Raw genomic sequence first — 16165 nt, 5'->3', positions numbered from 1 at the left:
TGAAGCAGCACCAAGGTGGCCGAGCTCTCCTCTGGCAAAGGGGATCCAGCTGCTTTTCCATCCTGCCTCGCACATGCGGGACGGACACCTGGCTCCTCAGGTAAGGCGAGAAACGACCTCCTCCCTGGTACATCCTCTTCAATACTACATTGAACTATGCACTGCAAGGTCTCATGAAAGTCCACCTGGGAGGACTCTGCTGACTTTGCAATAACGCGCTCTCCCAAAAGGCCTGACAGCAGAGGGCATCAAGGTCCGTGGGCCTGGGGCTGTGTATCTGCAGGACTGGGGGATGACTGGCGAAGGGCACAGAGAGCACTGTGAGAAGTACGGCAGCCTCTCACGGTGACGGGATGGTCACCACCATCCCCGGGATGTGCTTGTGTTGCCCACAGGTGTGGCTGCCTTCAGGTAACTACTGCCATGGATTTTGCTATTTCCACATATCTTGGGGATTTTAATAGCCATGACTTCTGGCACATGAGGGGCTTGTCACGTGCACAAGCGGATTAAATACTGACTGTCCGACGAGCCGTGCTAGAGCACACAGCAGCATCAGCTTGGCAACAAGACGAGGCCAAGCTGGAACTTGGCAACGAGATCTCTGTGTGCTAAGCCTTGAAGAGCCCACAGAAACATTAACAGCAGCATGCTAGCCCAGCCACTGTGTGCCCCTCCTCCAGACCTGCCTTTATTAGAGCCACGACTTGTGATTAGACGGCAACACTCTTATCCACTTTCAAGCCACAGCCACCGCATGTCATGCGGTTCTCCCTAAAACACTGCCCTGACAGATGGCCGTATTCGCATGTACTCCATCCCAGTTGCTAAAGAGGACTTTGTCAATGTAGAATCAGCAATTCCAGTTTGTGCTCACACAGTCCTTCTTGGACGCTTTGCCTAGCATTGAGGTGATTTCCAGTCAGTGCCAATTCAGTGGCAACAACCAACTGAGTGTGAACAGACGGAGACAGCATCCACAGTATTACCATCATCCCACATTAATAGGAGAACAAAACCAGCTAAAGACTGACAAACAGGCCTGAGGTGCGAAAATCTGCATCTGGATCCTGAACAGTCACGCTACATCTTCACAACAAGGTCTTGGAGACAGAACCCAACCGTCTGTAACACAGGAACCTGGTGAGTGGCACTCCTGGGTATTTAGAGAGACGCAGTTAACTTTTCCTGGTACGTCTGGTAAGTGGAGTTCTGACTTGGCCTGCCACACCAACTCCAGCTGTCCTATGGGCAGAGACTTCAAAGTTTGGCAATCAAGGGTATGAGCAGAACTCACTAGATGGAAATGCAAACTGGCTGTGAAATTCAGATCCCAGCCAGCGCTCCAATGACAATGCCTCTTCTCCAAAAGAAGCTGGCACATGAAGTACTTCGGCCATTCACGCCAGCAGCTGGACACGAGGAGCCTTTGTGCAGCACAGAAGGCAGCAGACGAAACTGTGGTTTTGCCACTTCGCCTGAGATTCAAAAGCTCCCTTCTTTCCACAGCTCTGTCCCCACATCCCAACCCCATTACAGACCTACAAAGGCTCAGTTCACAGACCCGCCCCCCACCCCCAAGGCCCTTGAGCACTTCAGGCATGAAAAGCAGAGAGATAATCAGGGTCCTTTATCCCATCAGCCCTCAAGGTCGTGCTAAACACAAAGGGCATTGATCGATCCCCATTTCCTTCCCATTTTCTTCTCTTAAAGCGTGCGTCACCTCTGCAGCTCCAAACTGGGCAGCAGAACTGGACTGCACAGTAGCAGCATCCATTAAACTGTGCTCTCGACATGCTGGCTGGTGAAATAAAGCACAAAGGAGATGCCCAAAGTACTCAGCTGCCCTGTGCCGGAGGGCATGGCCACTCCTAACAGACACGCAGCTCTCCTACAGGGATGCAGCACTGTTTAATAGCAGATGCCAGCTTTTTTGGCAGCTTCAGAGTCAGCAGTCAGACAAGCGAGAGTTGCCTCCGTTCCAAGCTAAGCTTCTTTACGCTATCAGCACAACTCCTTAGCTAGATATCCAGGAGGGTTTCTTGATCCAAAATATTCCAGCTTGTGAATCTGTGTCCACACTGCAGTGACCACCAGTGGAGATGCAGTCTGCTCTTCTTCGCAATAGAGCACAGTCAATAAGACGACTCGTAAAACACCCAAACAGACCCTTTTTTGTCACTGAAGGCAGAAGAGCCACTTTAAATGTCAGAAATACATTCGCCTGTTGCATCCCCAAAAGTCTTTTTTGGTCATGTGTCTTTCCTGCCTGCGTCAGACAGAGAAAGCCTAGAACTTCACAGCGTGCATATATGACCCCTCTGACAAGCTGCAAAAAGCAACCCAAAAAACCCCAAAGTCTCTGTATGGAAAAACAAGAAGAATCTCCCACAGCGTTTAGAAACTTCGCTGAACGTTTGCTTTCAATTAGATGATAGTTTGGGCTCTCAGAGAAAACTCACTCTCCACCAGTACAACACAACAGAGCCAACTGACAACTGCATGCAATTTCAAATATACAACCAAGTGAATTCTAGAGATTAGGCATGGGTTTCAAATTCTCATACCCGATTCCTAGGAAGAAGCAATCCAGCTGACTGCCTGAGCCCTACTGCTCACTTAAGGTGTCAGGAGCTCCAGAAGGTGCATGGAGGAGATCAAGGACATCCAAGTACTCAGTGAACTCACACATTGCCACTGTTTCCCTATAGGGCATTTATGCTTTTTGCATTCCTGAAGGTGCTTTCTGCTCCAGAGAGACCCAACCTTTTGCCCTGGGAAGGGATGTGAAGCCATTTGCCAACCGGCTGCCATCAAAAGGAGGCTTTCAACACACTCCTCTGCCTTGCCAAGCTCGTAAACAGCAGCAAACAAGTCAGCCAAAGGGATCCATCCGTTAGCATTACATCTCTAACTGAATGATGTGCTTCCAAATAAATTCAAGCCACTCCAGGACAAAAGTAAGACATTGTTGTCAGAGGAGAACGTGCTTTCTTAAGGAAAGAAGGGTCTTGTGACAAAAGCACTTAGCCAAGATTTGATGATCTGATGTTCAGTGCCTTCTCAGGCTCTGGGCCCATCCTTTGTTTCCTAGCCGTAACATGAAGACAGTGCTTCCTTTACTTGGCTCGCCTACCTTGGAAGAAGCAGAATCAGGCATACCTCTCACCAAGTATTTGTGTAGGCCTGGATTACAGGGCCTTAATAGATACGTAGGTGCCATCACGATGAGACACAAGGACAACTGTTTTAGAAAAGAGCCTCTTTCAAGCCTCCATCCATTCTTCTCCAACTTTCTTCCTGTGCTGCATCTGTATTGTCTACAGACAGCAACTCAACCAGCGTAACACACTGGTAGTACTGACTTACTCCTTTTCGCAGAGTACGTATTCTATAGGACATAAAATCCTCCTTAATTGCATGTCTTAACCTGTACTCAGAGTGTATTTGTACACGCCTTTTGGAGAAAAAAAAAAAACAACCAAAAGCCCTCCAGTTAAATACAGGAATGCTCAATGGAAGTGTTAATAGGGAAACCACTCTGGGAGACTGTAGCTCTAACAAGATTTTGTTACCCAGAAGCATTTTGTACTGTATCCCACGAACGAGGATAAGATCCATTCCCATAAAACGTGACGCAGGGACCAGGTTAACGGGGTCTCTAACGGATGGTTCTTAACCATCTTGGCATTTGCATTACTGTGGTGGCCACAGGCCAAGCACCACTTAGGCAAACTTTCAACATGCCTTTTCCTTTCATTCAGGCTATTTATCCAGACCTGGCCAAATCTGTAAGAAGCTGTTCACTTTCTTCAGAAGCGATTCTAAATACTTGGTCTTCTGAAAACACGCTCTGGCAGATCGGGGCAAGCACTGAAGGCTGGAAACATGGGGCATTTCCTGCATGGCCACCCATATTTCTCCCCCAGCAGCCCTCACTTTCAAAAGGAAGTCTGTTTTCTTAAGAATCACGATTAAAATTTGGAAGACTCAATATCAAAAGCCAACCCAGTACCAGGTCCTCTAGGAAACAAGATGTGACACAGCATACAAGAAAGGCAAGGAAGCTTTTGTAAGAGCCACTCATCAGAACTGCAACAGGCAAATAAACTCTACTGGCATCCTCCAAAAATCCCCTAACTAGCAGGCTCTGCTCCACCATCCAGAACAGCTTCCACAGCTCTCCTGCAAGCCCAGCTCCAGTTTACAGCCCCTTCCAGGCTCAGAAGCTGAGGCATTCCTCCAAACAGTCCTATTCAGCGCAGGTTTTGTGGGCCACTCTAAAGAAAGCACGAAGTGTCAGAGTGCTGACATATTACCTTTGGCAAACACTAGTACTCACAACCCGCAGGAGCCAACCCCTGCAAGGAGGAACATCACCCACGTTAAGTGACCCACTGATACAGAGCTGTCTTATTGTCTGGGTTGAGGCAACACCAAAATACCTGCAGGGAGCAGTGCTGCAGCAATGCATGGAACAAAACGAGACAGCTCACGTATAGACGCGGCGGATGTTACTACAGCCTTACTCAGAATGACTCTCCGTCATCATTACACTTCAGCTGAAGTTGCCAGACCACTTTCCTCCCTGGTGATGTGCTCCACATATTTGCTGAAGTGCCCAAAGAATGGATTTATTGGCTCATCTCAAATTCAGTATCTAGTACTGACGTACCACCAGCACGCCAAACAAAGACTTCTCAGAAACACAGCCCTCTTGGCCCTGGACTACGGCAGGTGTGTCTGGTCCTCTGGGTGGAACAAGCTCTTGAACTTATCTGCGGAGACGTCCCAAGAAGGAGTATGTTTCAGAAGAGGAAGGGCTGACGAAAGGAGCCAGGTTTGGCCCATTACAAGCTGCCAGCAGTTTGGATTCAGAGCTGAGGATTTTTCAAAGAGTTTTTTCTATTATTTTAAGACCAGGACAAACATCATCTGTTCATTAACCATACCATGTCCTCTCCGTGTGGCTTGCCTCTCTCTTAGGAGCTGAAAAAACAAAGCCCTGTGAAGACTTGTTGCTGTAATGGTAAAGGCTGAAAGAGTGCACAGAGGTAAAGAAAGAAAGGGAAAGCAACCACGGAGTTTCATGGAAACCTTCTCATAACTTCTGCAATATTATTTCCTAGCCTGTCTTCGGGGACACATATCTGGATACACACCAGCACACGGTCACTCAGTGTGTGGTCTGGTCAGCCAAACCTCCATCGCCCGCTTTCTTTTCAGCCCACATCCTCTCTATAATTAAGAGGAGCTGCCTTTCCCCGCACTGGCTTTCAAAAACCCTTGAAGAAGCTGAAGGGGGGTTGAAAGAAGGAGGAAGAGGTGTTGATTGTGGGGTACTTTCTCCCACTGACACCTCTATTTTAGGTACTTTTTCAAAGATATCTGTATTGTTTCCTTTGAAAACATTTTATTTCTCAGAAAGGAAAAAAAAAATATAGACCTGTCCAGTTCAGAGATTAAAAAACAAACAAACAAACTCTGTCAGGATACAATTCTAGGTGAGAATAATAACACATTGTTCCATCTGTGTGCGCGTGTAATCTAACAGGGAAAGGGGGAAGACAGCCACCCAAGTCTTCAGTTTTCACAGCACATAAAGCCACTCATTCTGTGCTCTATGCAGTGTTGCAGCTCTAATTCCCAAGAACGTTTCTGCACATGTTTTGTGGCCATCATCAGTGGGAAAAGAGCGTATTGCTCAGATGAAGTATAAGCAAAACTGGTCTACCTAACAATGACCATGTCCAAGCAAATTTTCCATACCCAAGACTACAGGACAACCCTTGCTTCAAGTCATGGAGTAGAGACGGGATGAGCCAGGAAGGAGCAAGAACCTGCAGGTGAAATGAGTCAATGAAATAATTCTTTCTTTCCTTGTCTTCAATTCGTGATGCCTCAAAGCTCAACACGGTTTCTCTAAGCTTGTGTGTCATGTTTAATGTGCTTTCCTGGAAACATGGTATGATGTGTCACAGCTTTGGTTAATGCAGAACTGTGGGAGTTGGTCAGACTTTCCACTGAGTTACTATCCGTCAGTGGGTTGTGGTGGTATTGTTCAATACTATGATATTAAGGCATGCTGTATTGCTCTACTCTTAACTTGCATCTCATTACTGCAGGGCACCGCTCATGCATTAAGGGCATTAATTGGCTCGATCTTATGGCCAAAACAATACCGTTATTAAACATTTACTGCGATATAAAGGTCTCCCTGCAGTAGGAAGTGGTCCAAACCCCCTCCAACACCCTGACATTCCCCTCCTCCCCCCTCTCTGCTTTCTGCCACAGAGAAAGCAGAAGGGAGTAAAGAAATAATAGCAAGAATAAAACTGCTCTGGGACTTCCTAGCCAGCCGTAGCTGTTCCACGGGAGGCCAAGCTTTTATCCACTCGGTCTCAACGTGTGCCACAGCTGGAAGAGGGGAGGCACTGGACCAGCACAGGTGGAAGGCAGCAAACCCAACAGCAGAAACACACGTGGCCTTTGGCTGAGGCACAGGGACAGAGCTCAGGGAAGAAAACTGTGCAAACTTGTGGACTGACTGCACAGCACAAGGCGCGAGTGCAGTAATGCAGGCGTGGGAACTGGCTCTCCTGGCAAAGCAATTTACCCTGCTGTTTCAGGGTAATTATGCTGCTTGGTGGGTATCTATCTTTCCACATCAGGACACAGTTGCACAGCCATAGCCTGCATCTGCTTGCACACTGCCTGGCTAAGCAGGTGCTGTCGGTACTTCACTTTACGATCAGACAACACCCTGACTCACAAAATTACACGAAAAGAGACAGCAAGCTCACACAACGATAACCCCCCATTTTACATGTAGTCCCTTGCTGTCACAGCTTGCTCAAGGCAGCTCTCTGCGCCTGAGTTTATTTTCCATTCTAATTAGAAGCACTTCCTACCTCTCTCGTTAATTCACAGCCACTTCTGACTGCAAGATTACCGGGGAGCTCGTGAAGGCAGATCCAGACCCTCCCCACCCAGCCAACACACAGCAAAAGCCGGGCTTCTGCCCTTCGGCTGTGCTGCTCTGTAGCGTGAGGAGCTGCGGTCGGTCAGAGCCATCGGAGAGGCAAAGGGTCAGACTGCTGGGTTGTGTTCTCCAACACAAAAGGAAGCATTTAAAAAATAAGGCAGCTGCAAACCCTCCCGCTTGCCAACCTGCGAAATGATTGCACTTGGCAGAGTGGAGTGCAGGTTCAAGTCCAGCAACAATTGCAAGGGGGGAAGAAATAAGGCCAAGAAGGGTTTTATCTGAGCGGTTAAGGCAACAAGGAGAGGGTAAAGTGTCTCCGGAGCCAGTCGGCATTGCCACGCCAGCAGCTCTGGCAGCACCTGGCCACGGGGGGAGCAGGGTGCGACCGAGGCTGAGACCGCGCTGGCGTTGCTGACATCCCGCTCGATGGCAGTGCCCTGCCAGGTGGAAATGCTCTGTCCCTGTCCTTGCACAAAGTTTCTCTAAACACACTGTTGGTCAAAGGGTTTATAAACTCACTGGAGTTTCCTAAACAAAATGAGGGTTGTTTAAATTTAAACAGAAGCCACCACAAAAGAGACGTCTGCATTACAAGTGCCTGGAGAAACCTTTGCTGAGCTATTTCCCTGCAAGGCACCAGCTGGATGGCGCTCATGGAAGGTTCACGCCTAGAACCCACAACCTGCTCCTTTTATCTCAGGGCCTCATTGGGTCAACGTTACTCTTTGCCTCTTCCCTTTATTTCACCTCCAGAGAGTTCTACCCAGTGCATCTGCTCCACCGCTTCATAAGGGACTACATTCACAAAGACCAGCAGCAAAACTGCAGCTTTCCTTTCTGCAATTGCCTGGGTCCCAAAGAACACAAGAGCACTTTAAAGGTGATGCACACGATGCTGTCTGGGAACACAGCCTGCGAGCCTGGTCAGCAAGCTCCCTCTCTTATGGGGGTGCTCCTGGGATCCCTTACAAACACAGAAAACAAGTCTCTCCCAAAGGCAGCTCCATTAAATTCCTTTGAAATTGGAGCGAGATGATTCATCCCTGCTGGGATTGAACATGCTCTCCCCAGAAACATAAGTGGGCTTGTTATCTTCCTTCCTCTGGCAACAACAGCTCCAGAAACACATGCCACAAGCAGAGCGCCAACCCTGGTAGGACAGGGGCATGTGAAACCCACAGGGATGAACAACCCGGGGGAAAGCAGTGTGTGGCTTTTAGCACAGCCTCTGCAGCGATGGGGAGAGTTCAGCGACCCTTTAACTTCCAGTGGTGCCGCAGAGAGGGCATCTCTGGGCTACGCCTCTCCCCTTGCACACACGTTAGTCGGAGCAGGGTGTGCTGGGGAGTTCGAGACAGCCCCTTCCTCCAGTCCTCCTCTGCTGCTGTCTGCTTACCTGACGGAGAGAGTGAAGTCTCCTGGGTTGCTCTTACTGGGTCGAGCCAGAAAGCTGCCATGGACACCCCTGGTCAGGAGCAGCTTCTCTGCCTCAATTCCGCTGATGTTGGGATGAAACCACCTGCAAAGTGCAAATGTGACATGTGAAACGGTAATGAGCCCCAGCCGGCCCCGACTGCCTTCCCTGCTGCCCGAGGGGCAGACACTACCTTCCCACCTGCGAGGCAGGCAGAGCCCCGATCCTATCGAGCAGCACACCCGCCTTCCACCCCACCGCGTCGCAGGAACAGCTTTCACGCAGGAAAGCCCTCCGTTCAGACGGGACCACGGAGAAAGTCTTCTCAGACATCCATCAAGAGAGGTCTCTTTGCCAAAGGACTTTGTCCTCCTCTCCCTACGCTCAGGCAAAAGCAAGAGCCCTGCGTGCTTGCTGCAGCAGACAGGAGATTCCCTCTCTGGATAAACCACGGGCTGAGAAAACAGTTTTGACTTTTCTGGCTCCAGGTCTGATCCTGGCTGGCTGCTTCCCACCCAGCACTTACCAAGCTCGTGCCCTCTGAGCTGTCATGTTGTTGGCAAATGAACCCAAGAAAAGACCCGCATCCCTGAGGGCACTTAAGCATTTCTGTAAGGGCTTCCCGGCATGCTTCGTGAGAGAAAAACCAGAAAAAGCTCCAATATCAAGAGCACTAAACCTCTTGTTCTCCCCAGCAAGAACACAAGCCTCAGGCCTTCGTCTCTCCCACTTACAGTCTGTTATGAAGAAGGGATGCTCAGAGGTGGAGAGAAGAAAGGCTTTCCTTCGAGACTGTCCGGGAAGGAAAGGCACGCTCTGGTCTGCAATACACTGCAGCAGTGATGAGTCCTTATGCTACTGAGAGGATTTCTTAAGTGTTGGTGCAAACACAGTGGCAAGTGCGTGTTCCAGGATCTCCCTCTTCGCCCAGTCCACAGAAAATAGCCAGTCTGCTCCAGCCCTAGCTAAGGCAGCTTTGACTCTTCAACGTAAGGTGAAGCAGCTGCTTTTTAACTCCAAGGAGTCACAGCTGAAGCTGTGGTGCTGCAGCCACCTTTCCCAGGAGCAGAGAGGAAGATGACCCAAACCACACAACTGCTGTGTCAAAGGCAAAGTTCTCCGCGCAGGACCGCTGCATAGCCAGGGAAGCAGCAGCAACGGCAACGCTGCTTTGCACGCTGCTGGAAAGCAACAGTGCAGTTGGTGTCCATACCTCACAGGCCGTACGAGAAAAGGAAAAGAGAGACAGCTCACCCTAAGGGGAAAAATGTTTCATCATATTGTGTGCTACTTTCATGTAGTCTTTGTATTTTAAGCGTCATCAAACCATCTACTGACCTCATTTCTGATGCTATCAGTCTTAATCAAGTGTTCTTGATGGAATCGTAAGAACTGGTGTTTCCCCCGTCTTTAATGTGTATGAAATATGCACACTAGACCAATGATTTCCCATGTGGCACCAGTTTTATGTCTCCATTTTTCAGAAGCTACTGAAAATCCACTTTCTAAATGCCAGGCTCTTTTGAGTAATCTCACAAGTCCCACAAAGAGCACCCCAGACTGTGAGCCACTCAATTCTGAAAGTATTGCTCAGTTTCAGATCATGCTCCAGCAGACATTTCTGCATGGGACTGCTGTAATATTTTTCATGAGCAAAGAGGAGAAGATGAGCCACAACTAACGCTGTCTGATAACAAAGCCAGCTTACTGAGCGTTTCTGGGCAGCACCAACTGCAAGAGAACAGGCTGCACACTCAAAACTCCCTTCAGAGTCAAGGACGATGCCGTAAGGTTCCCGCTCAGGCGGGCAGGTCTGCGGCACCGTTCTGAACCAAACGACTCAAAACTGCAACACTTCGTTTTCCAAGCAAAGTGAAATGCGGGTTCTCAAGAGGAGCGTATCTGGAAACATTTAGTAAGCCAGTTTCTTGTACGCAGCTGCCTGTGGATCAGATTAGCTAACACACTGTCCCCCCAAAGGCTTTGCAAGTTTATCTGTCTCGATTGTTGCAGAGGAATGCGTGACCTAGCATCTCGCTGAGTGCCTGCGTGAGGAAATACACCCAAAGACTAAACCTACAAACATAAGCACATGCACACTCATTAGAATGTGTTTGTCTCTGAGATATACACATAGAAAAGGTCAAGAAATGTCACCACCTCCTCCACAATTTGGGATTTCCTCCCTCCCACCACAAGCCAAACAGTTTTGATTAAAGATCCTTGAATTCTGGAGGAGGAGAGGTCTATTAGGGAAGGGCCATGGAAACAGATGGTAAACAGGAATCCCAGCATTTCCAAGCCCTGTATTCCTGACATCACAAGAGTGACACCCTTTCATAAATCCTCCATCTGCAGGGCCAGCACTTAACTGTGCCACAAAACTGCTACTGGCATAGGGACGACTGCCTCTAATGGAGCTTAATGGAGCTCAGGGACAGCGCAAAGCTGCCAAAGGCCACACATAACGTTTCCACTGAATGCCTAATGGCAATAAAGCCAGCACAATGTTGTTAGCCAGAACACAGTAGGGAAAACCTAAGGAAACATCTCTGGTAAAACAGTGGGATGAGAGCTCTCATAGGCACGTACCCATAGCTGCGAGCATGCACTGGTTCTATTATAGATATTAGACCGGGATATATATATATATATATATATATATATAAAAAAATATTATATATTATATAATATAATAATATCTATCTATATATAGTATAGGTAATATAATATATTATATTGTATCATTATATGATACAATAATATATCTAGATTACTATATATCTATTATATATCTATAATATAATATCTAATATAAAGATAATATAATACTATCTATATCTAATATCTATCTAATATCCCGGTCAGTGTGTCGGCAGCGTCCTCCCCGGGGTGCCCGCTCCTCAAAGGCTGCCCTGACAGCAGGAGCCACACACCCAACACTCCCCTCGTCCCCCCGTCACTCAGGGCTCCCATGGAAATACTTGATGAGTGCTTGGGAAGGGAGGACCATAGCCCTTTTCCTTTTCCACCCCAGCAGCTGTTGACCACAGCTACAAAATCGATTCGCATCAGTCCCTTTTCAGCATCTTTTTCTCAGTGAAATACTGAGAGGGAATAGCAGGGCCCACTTACAAACTCTCTGCAAACACTCAAGAGCAGGACAGCACTGTGTAACAAGAGAGAGGGATGGAGTATATTGGGGGCAACTGTGGAGCTCTGTCACCTTTGATGTTGTCTTTGTGTCACTAAACAGAAAGCTAAATGCCCTTTCCCTTAATGACTCCCACCACTTGGGCAGGAACCAATTCATACACGCATACACAGCCTGCTTGTTATTTAGCTTGCAGGAAGCATAAACAATGAGCTGAGAAAACCTTTGCAGCCCTCACAAACAGAAGAGGGAGGAAAGGCACTTTCCAAATTCAGCAGCAAAAAAAAGAAGAAAGAAAAAAAAAAAAAAAGGGAAAAAGCCCTCTGCAAGCATAGACACCTCTCCCATGGATTTCCAGAACAAAGAAAACCTTGCACAGCTCGTCTTTGGAGGGCTGTGTATGAGTGGGAATGCATTGCTTGGCTCTGCCTTGCACACACCACCTTCTTGAGCCAGCGAAGACACCCCAGGCCTGTGGCATGAAAGGGGTATTTTCATCTCCATTAGGGAATTCCAGTCCTGAAATTGAGCACTTGCTCCCCGGAGGCTTTTCTGCCTGGATTATGTGGGGATTTGCCAAAAACCCACAAGGTTTGTTGCAGTGCACATCCTCAGCCCCCCACCCAGCTCAGAGAGCTACGAAGGACTCAAAGCCCACCTCTCCTGCTCACAGGACATTCTGGCACACTTATTTCCAGGTCCCAGCTCACTCCCTGTTCCTGCAAACAGCAGAATAAACAAACAGCAGCAAAACCAGGCAAAACTGAACTTGAGGCTCTTTGGCTCGTGAAGGTCGCCCCATCCTACTCAGTGTACGCCAAGAGCCTGCCTGCTCTAAAGCTCTCTGCTGCTTCGTCCTGGGGGTGAAGGCACAACCACCACGGCCACTACAGAGCCCCAGGTGCTTTTACCAACACAGCTTGTTTTCCCCCTGACCTGGAGTAAGCTGTACTTGCAGAAAGCATCTTTAGAGTTGTTTTTCATTACTGTATTTACTGGAGTACATTTGTTGGTAAGCAAAACCAACCCACAACAGAGCCGACAAGAAGAAAGCACCAACCCACGCATCTCTCACTAAATGGCAATACTAAAGCCTGCAAACAGCCTTAGATGGTCCCACAGACTGCCAGCTCCAGCCCTGCGTTTTGGGGAGCAAGCACCGCTCACTTGCAGGTGAGCTCCGGGCTTCCAGTCGGACCTTTTGGACTCACAGATTGTTCAGAGGAAGATCTGCAATATTTTGAGAAGGAAGACAAATAAAGAAGATCCAAACTAGATCGCCAGCATGGGGGGGGGGGGGGGAAAAGGCATTATTAATATCACACCGCTGTTTCGATGTCAGCAAATGACAAGCATTATTGTGCAGTTGGTCATTCAGGCAACCGCTGGGTTGTTAGTGCTTTTTGCAGAACTGAGTCACCCCTAAAGAATTGCTTCAAATAAGAGTGGGGATCCAACAACTTTTCATCTCTACCGCTACAAGTAAATACATACTGTCTACTCCAGGCTTTCCTGCAGAGAAATGCATTTCCCTTCCATCATTCAATCCATCTAAAATCAAACTTCGATTAAAAAGCCACCCGCAAGTGCCTTTCAGGAACCAAAGGCAACAACCAAAGCTACACGAAGAAATTTATTAAAATACACAGAAAGAAAATGGAGAGGCTTGCATGCAGTGCTCAGTCCCCAGCGCAGCCTAACAGAAAGGCATTGCCTGGGCTGCGGGAGGGACAGGGGTAGGATTCGGGCAGAAGGGGAACCGACCCCGCATGGTGGGAGAGGGCTCTGCGTAGGGCTCAGGCCAGGCTGACCAGAGCACGGCACGTTCAGAAGCAGAAAGGGCCGACAGCCATGAGAACACCAGAAAACCCATCATGAGAAAGCTGGCATGACAGAGGGTGCCGTGGGGGTGGTAGTCACTGATGTGGCGTGCCCTTAACACCACTTTCCTTGCGGGGATGTCCTTGTTTCGGCTGAGACAGAGTTAATTTTCTTCCTAGTAGCTGGTATAGTGCTGTGTTAAACCACATCAGGGGAGCCCCTCAGAACACCAGCTCCAGCTCTTCGCTCCTCACGCGGCACCAGCTCTTTGCCAGCTCCCGCACCCCTGCGGCCGGCCCTTGCCGAACAGCCCCCCCCGAAGCCTTGTGCACGCACGGCCCCACTCGAGCGCTCGGTGGCCAGCACGAGCAAATCTGGGCACAGGGCAGACAAAGGCAGATCGGTTTTTCCAGCTGGGATTTACCCGCTTACACAAAAAAGGGCAAACCTGAGGTAGATGCCAGCCGTCCCCCACCCATGCACTACAATAAACGCTGACTGATGCAACGGCTACAGACCCTCCCTGACCCCGTGGGCACCAAGATAAGCAATGGTGGTGGCACAGCTCCCCAGGCCAAGGTAAATCAGATACAGGGACCTCTGGCTTCAAAACAGGCCCTTGGGTGGGAACAACGTTCCAGCAGAAGCTCTGGAAAAAGAAACCTTTCCCTATGTTAAGAATTATCAAATAATTTCTCTTTAATTACTGAAGAGTTGTCTTTTCCATACAGTGTTACTCATTTCCTCCCTAACATGAGCAGGAATGCTTTTTTTTTTCTGCTGGAATGCATCCTTGTGCCCCTGTCTGGGGATAAAAGAGAACAAATAGTTGAACAGCACCGTTACACCCTCAGAAATCTATAAAACAAGGCATTTTTAAAAGCCTGGCTGGGAATCCCGGTATTCTAAACAGCTCCAGCAAACATCCCACGGATAAGAAGCACCATACCTGAAATGATACTGCTGAAATGATTCAGAGGCCACTGAACGTGGCATCAGGGAAGCAGGGTGCCAGCATCCCAATCCACCAGCAGATGAAAATGCCTGTCTGCGGTATCACAGAGGGATACAGCTCCCAGCTACCACTTACAGAGCTGCTGGGGCCTAAGATCCTTTAACCTATAGGTAAGCAATGAAGTTCCTAAGTGAAGTCCCAAAGGAGATGGAAGCAAGTTATTCCAGATCACCACCTTGCCTTTTCCCCTTCTCTCACACAGCTCAAAGAAGGTACAACGTGCATCTTGGCTGCTGAGACTCCCAGACCCACACCCCTCCGAGCAGACCCAGGATCCCTGCCCCAGAATGCTGCACGCATGAAAGCCAGAGTCACCACTGAAGACTTGAAAGCAATTGCCCCAGGGCTTGGGAACAGCACGTGCCCAGGGTTTCACTGCCCTTATTTTGGGGCACCCCCAGAGAAGGCAGCACCAAGGGCACATCTGTTGCAGCCCCCCTAGTGCCTGGGTTTGAAGGCCACTTGAGCCCGATGTCAGGAGGAGAATTTGGAGCATTTGTAACGGTAAAAAACTTATTTTTGTTAGGCTTGGAGAGGATCAAAGCAAATGTGGCTCAAGAGACAACGCCTACGCACTTCGTGTGTGGTTAGCACGGTTTGGTTCAACACAAACTCCAACCCAGCAAGCTGAGGTGGTTCAAGAAACTGGAAAAGAGGGAGGAGGGGACCAACGCTCACCAGACTTCCCTTCTGCTATGCTACAGCCTCTCGACACTCACCAGGAGCAAAGGTCAGCGTTCACAGCAGATGCTGTCGATACAGGACAGACGAACCCCCCCGGTTCCACAGCCAGAGACACCCTGCCTCCCACCGCAGCGAAGGAAGGGCAGGATGCGGACCCTGCCCTTGGAGGCAGCCAAGCAAATAAACAACTGAAGCCTCTTCCAGCAAAGAAACGAGGAGGCTGACTTGTGAGAGCAGCCATAACTTGGGGCAACACAGTGCTTTGCAAGACTAAGTTTCCTATTCAGCAAATAGGAAGAAATCTCCAGAGCTGCTTCAAGGATCCAGACACTTATTACCCATTTAAAGGGAATATAAAGACCCATCAGTTTGTGTTTGCACACAACAGAGACTCTCAGTGCTGAACAGCGAAGGGCACATACCTCTTGCGCTCTCACAACATAGTTGAAGCAGAAGCGAAGCTGGGACAGTCACAGAAGCAATTCACTCTCTGTAAGGTTATTAACCCTTAGAATGGGACTAGTAGGTGCCAACTTCTGGGCTGAGTGAACGCTGCTGTCCTATTCCTGCGAGAGACCTCTGGTATGGAGGAGGAGGAACATCCATGCGTCAGGATCCTGGCTTGGAGAACAGAGAAGCAGCTCTTTTTTTTGAGGAAGATTTACTTAGACTGGGACTCAGCCCCTGCTGCCTCTGGGAACAGCAAGGCTCCACACAGCATGGTTTGCTCTCTACAGCTTGCCTGTGGTTGGGGAATATCATGCCCACACACTCGGCAAGGCCACTTTGGCCTCTGAGCTGCTGGGCAACTTGGCCAAGGTACCAGGTTAAAGGAGGAGACCCAGAGCTAACAGTAATATTTAGACCCCTTTGTCAGAGAAATGCTCCCTGCTGAAGAGACCAATACCTGGCACACTCACCGGTTTCCAAGAGGTATGAAAAAGGCATTCCTCACTTGCATGTTTAGGGCTTTTTGCTGCTATGATTCAGGGTAGGAAGCCGCTACTGCACTGCAGCTCTCTGAAGAGCAGCGGAAACTTGCTTGTGTGAGCAGGCTGTGCCTCTCAGACCACCCGAGGTCAAGCTGAACAA

At 49.0% G+C, this 16165-nt stretch overlaps 1 protein-coding gene across 1 annotated transcript in view; it reads right to left on the bottom strand.

The window, feature by feature from the left end:
- The window catches only part of LOC104009062 (tyrosine-protein phosphatase non-receptor type 11), a 58379-nt gene that overhangs the window by 14157 nt on the left and 28057 nt on the right, over positions 1-16165 (bottom strand). Inside the window, exon 2 of the mRNA XM_087755467.1 lies at positions 8382-8504. Within this exon, the coding sequence (XP_087611593.1) occupies positions 8382-8504 (123 nt within the window). The remainder of the gene's footprint in view (positions 1-8381; positions 8505-16165) is intronic.

This window comes from Nipponia nippon, unplaced genomic scaffold (genome assembly GCF_047370975.1).
Source record: "Nipponia nippon isolate SJK-2023a ecotype South Korea unplaced genomic scaffold, ASM4737097v1 scaffold_19, whole genome shotgun sequence".
Taxonomy (NCBI): Eukaryota; Metazoa; Chordata; class Aves; order Pelecaniformes; family Threskiornithidae; genus Nipponia; species Nipponia nippon.
Note: the sequence above shows the minus strand (reverse complement) of the source record. Positions and strands in the feature narration are given on the sequence as shown.